Genomic DNA, 2,019 nt, shown 5'->3' with positions numbered 1-2,019 from the left:
TTCTCCTGTATGAAAACCCAAGAGCTCTCCTGTGCTACAAGAGGTTGAATTAATGTAACTTTCATAACTGATATTTTACCTCTGTTCTTGCATTCCACATGTGTAGAAAGAAATATGTCTAAGGGTTTTAAATATAAAGACATTCATGAACTATTTATATATCACATTTTGTCTTCTGAGTCAGATCTACCTTGGTAGTATATCAAATTATATAACCCTCATTGCCAGTTGAAATGGGGTCTCATTCTCACAGCAATCTCATATTTAAAAACTCTTGGTGAAGAGAGGTACTTTCAGTGGTAGAGTCATAGCCCTAAAAAGTGTATTCTATCAATTATATTGTGTCAATGAATGCTGACATGCTGTGTAGAAACAACAAGCTCTGGTAGTCTCAAGTGAATAGAGAGGAGAGAGAAAGTGGAGTGGAGAGATTAGTGGGGCTAAAGGCATTGGGGAATTTAAAATTTAAATTCTTTATCTGAAATTTGGCTTTCAACTAATATTATTTTCCTCATTTCCATGAACAGGTTAGAAACAAAGAGAGAAGGAGGAGTGGGAGAGAAAAGGGAACACCATAAAACATGCTGATCCTATTGATTTCATCACAGAGATGGTGTCCAAAAACTCAGTTTTTACACCACGGACGTCATTGAGGGTGGGTGGGTAATATTGCCAAAGTAAATACTAGTAGAACTTTCCATGGTCTCCATAATGATATTTACTTACTTATTAAAGCAATGATGAAGAAATGATGGAGTTTATTTTACTAATTCCGTTATCAAATAACTATGAGTGAGAATAGGTTACATAACAGTATAGAGAATCGTAGACGTTAAGAAGATCCCTGGATTGTGATGCTTATTGCCAACAGCACTGTGTTCATGCCCTCTATACTGACATTCATTGGAATCCCTGGTCTGGAACCTGTTCAGTGTTGGATTGGGATTCCATTCTGTGCTATGTACATCATTGCTTTGATTGGAAATACTCTACTTCTGATCATCATCAAAGCTGAAAGAAGCCTCCACGAGCCCATGTACATCTTCCTGGCCATGCTAGGAGCCACAGACATTGCACTTAGCACCAGCATTGTGCCTAAGATGCTTGGGATTTTTTGGTTTCACTTGCCAGAGATCTATTTTGATGCTTGTCTCTTTCAGATGTGGCTCATCCACACATTCCAGGGTATTGAATCAGGAGTCTTGCTGGCTATGGCTCTGGACCGCTATATAGCCATCTGCCATCCCCTTAGGCATTCTACCATATTCAATAGTCAAGTCATCACTCATATAGGAATTGGGATGACATTGAGGCCTGCCATTCTAGTAATCCCATGCCTTCTGCTCATAAAGTGTCGTCTGAAAATATACCGAAGCAAGTTAATATCACACACTTACTGTGAACACATGGCTGTTGTGAAGCTTGCTACTGAAGATGTTTACATCAATAAGTTCTATGGCCTCTTTGGGGCTTTCATTGTTGGTGGGTTTGACTTCATTTCAATCACCCTCTCCTATATCCAAATATTTATCACAGTTTCCCACCTGCCCCAAAAAAAGGCTCGTCTTAAGGCATTTAATACATGTATTCCCCACATATGTGTCTTCTTCCAGTTCTATCTCCTTGCTTTTTTCTCCTTTTTCACTCACAGATCTGGATCTCATATCCCATCATCTATACATATCACTTTGTCCATTCTGTATCTACTACTTCCACCTTTTCTAAACCCCTTTGTCTATGGTGTGAAGACCAAGCAGATTCGAGATCAGGTAGTAAAAATATTCTATTCCAAAGACAAAGGTTGACATTTGTTTGAAATTTTTCTTCTGTGGGCTTAATGGCTCATTTAATGGTTCTTTGAGATCAAGATTTCCCATCAATATTGGAGAATATACCCATTATCCTAACATATTTATAAACATATAAATAATTCTAAAGAATTCTAGAGGTTATTGACTTCTGAGAGAAATTTGAGGAAAATTCTGCCATTTGGTCAATTCTATTAATGTGAATGCAAGT

The 2,019-nt window shown here is 37.8% G+C and overlaps 1 protein-coding gene across 1 annotated transcript; it reads left to right on the top strand.

Moving 5' to 3' along the window:
* Positions 1-854: 854 nt before the first annotated feature.
* LOC103212437 (olfactory receptor 52A5-like) lies at positions 855-1,805 on the top strand. Its single transcript, XM_007958412.1, has one exon. The coding sequence runs from the start codon at positions 855-857 to the stop codon at positions 1,803-1,805; it is 951 nt and encodes a 316-aa protein (XP_007956603.1).
* Positions 1,806-2,019: the final 214 nt, after the last annotated feature.

This window comes from Orycteropus afer, unplaced genomic scaffold, assembly GCF_000298275.1.
Source record: "Orycteropus afer afer isolate SDZICR_OR568_19922 unplaced genomic scaffold, OryAfe1.0 scaffold00964, whole genome shotgun sequence".
In the NCBI taxonomy this organism is placed as follows: domain Eukaryota; kingdom Metazoa; phylum Chordata; class Mammalia; order Tubulidentata; family Orycteropodidae; genus Orycteropus; species Orycteropus afer.
This window is presented reverse-complemented; position numbering and strand designations above follow the sequence as displayed.